This window comes from Lathyrus oleraceus, chromosome 7 (genome assembly GCF_024323335.1).
Source record: "Lathyrus oleraceus cultivar Zhongwan6 chromosome 7, CAAS_Psat_ZW6_1.0, whole genome shotgun sequence".
Classification (NCBI taxonomy): Eukaryota; Viridiplantae; Streptophyta; class Magnoliopsida; order Fabales; family Fabaceae; genus Lathyrus; species Lathyrus oleraceus.
In genome coordinates this window covers 250,625,538-250,627,334 of record NC_066585.1, presented here as the reverse complement: position 1 = coordinate 250,627,334, position 1,797 = coordinate 250,625,538, and the positions used below count along the sequence as shown (strand labels likewise).

The 1,797-nt window shown below is 40.3% G+C and overlaps 1 protein-coding gene across 1 annotated transcript; it reads left to right on the top strand.

Moving 5' to 3' along the window:
* Nucleotides 1-540: 540 nt before the first annotated feature.
* Nucleotides 541-1,377, top strand: LOC127103257 (uncharacterized). The gene is made up of 2 exons (XM_051040520.1): nt 541-602; nt 738-1,377. The coding sequence occupies exons 1-2, from the start codon at nt 541-543 to the stop codon at nt 1,375-1,377; spliced, it is 702 nt and encodes a 233-aa protein (XP_050896477.1).
* The last annotated feature ends 420 nt before the right edge of the window (nt 1,378-1,797 follow it).

The window sequence follows — 1,797 nt, the reverse complement described above, 5'->3', positions numbered from 1 at the left end:
AACTTAACTCTATTTGTATGACATTCAGTATCATGGTTGAGAGACGTAGAGGTTAGAACTCAGAATTTAGATTCAGAACCGCCAAGTGGTAGTGAAGGTTTTCAATGGCCTCAGTTTGTGCAACAGATGCAGCAACAACATAACCAATTCACGCATCAGGTGATGCAACAATTGAATGGTGGTCTTCATCCTCAAGGGGTTCCACAAGAAGTTGCAAGTGGTAGTTTCCGAGATTTCTTTCACATGAATCCTCCTGAGCTCCATGGTGGATTAAATCCTGTGAAGGCCCATGAGTAGATAACCAGCATGACGAGGATTTTTCAGATAGTCAATTGTAGTGAAGAGAATAAAGTTGTTTTTGCTTCTCACATGATGAAAGGTCCTTCTATGAGGTGGTGGGAGAGTGTTTCGACTCTTATGAACAATCAAGGAGTACCTATGGATTGGGAGCATTTTAAGACTACTTTTCTAGATAAGTATTTTCCTAGCTCTTTGAGGACTCAGAAAGAATTTGAGTTTCAGTAGCTTAGACAGGGTACTATGTTAGTGGCTATGTATGCTGAAAAGTTTGAAGATATGGCTGCTTATTCTAGACAGGCCATGTACGCACCAGATGAGAAGTGGAAGATAGATCAATTCCTTTTTGGTTTAAGAGGTGAAATTTCCCATAGTGTTTCTCAAAGAGAATTCACTACTTATGCTGAATTGCTAAGGTAATGCTATGTGGATGAGAACAGTTTGAAGAAAGTTCAAGAAGAAAGGGATCGGTATAGGAGTGGACAGAAGGACCAGGGAAGGTCGGGTAACCATTTTAGGCCTAGACCTCAATATTTTAAAGGAAAACAAGTGCAACATGCAAGACCTAACCATCCTCCGCAATGTCAAGTATGTAAGAAGTCTCATTTTGGAAGATGTGCTAGAAGTTTGATTAGGTGTTTTACTTGTCAGAGGGAGGGACACATGGCTATGGATTATCCTCAGAATAAGAATCAGGTTCAAGGAAGGAACACTGGTCGAGTTTATACTTTGGATGCAAGGAAGGATAAGAGCAACAATGCTTTGATTGCTGGTACGTGTCCCGTCAATGATCATCCTTGTTATATATTGTTTAATTATGGGGTAACACACTCTTTTGTGTCAATTCAGTGTATGAAGCGTCTTGGCTTGCAAGCAATTCCTTTGTCTCCTCCTATGGTGGTTACTATCGTCGTGGATGATGTGGTTGAGACACCGTTAATTTGTGAAAGTTGTTCTCTTTCGGTGAATGGTAGAATTTTCCAGATTGATCTTATTTGTTTACCACTTAAGAAGGTTGATGTGGTTTTGGGGATGGATTGGCTTTCCGCCAATTCGGTGTTTATTGGATGTGAAGAGTAGCTAATCATCATTCCATCTAGTGAAGCTACTCCAAAGGATGTATCAACTACTATCTTGGAAGGTACGATTGGCATGATTAATTTCTTATTTGAGAAGGAAAAGTCAGTTATCTTGGTTCTCACCAAGGAACCTAGCGACAATCTGAATGTTACACAAATTCCTATCGTTTGTGAATTTCCAGAAGTTTTCCCTAAGGACGTCACTTCTCTTCCTCTTGAAAGGAAAGTGGAAATCTCTATTGATCTGATACTTGGGACGACTCCAATCTCCGTTTCTCCGTATCATATGGCGCCACTTGAGTTGAGAGAGTTGAAGGATCATTTGGAAGATTTGTTAACCAAGCATTTCATACGACCTAGTGTCTCACCATGGGGAGCTCCAGTGTAATTAGTGAAGAAGAAGGATGGTAGTATGATGTTA

Bases quoted from the DNA above. Each gene is read 5' to 3' on its own strand.
- LOC127103257 (XM_051040520.1), top strand. From the start codon at position 541: ATGTTAGTGGCTATGTATGCTGAAAAGTTTGAAGATATGGCTGCTTAT. The intron at 603-737 runs GTACGCACCAGA...GGATGAGAACAG, and splicing joins GCTTATTCTAGACAGGCCAT to TTTGAAGAAAGTTCAAGAAG.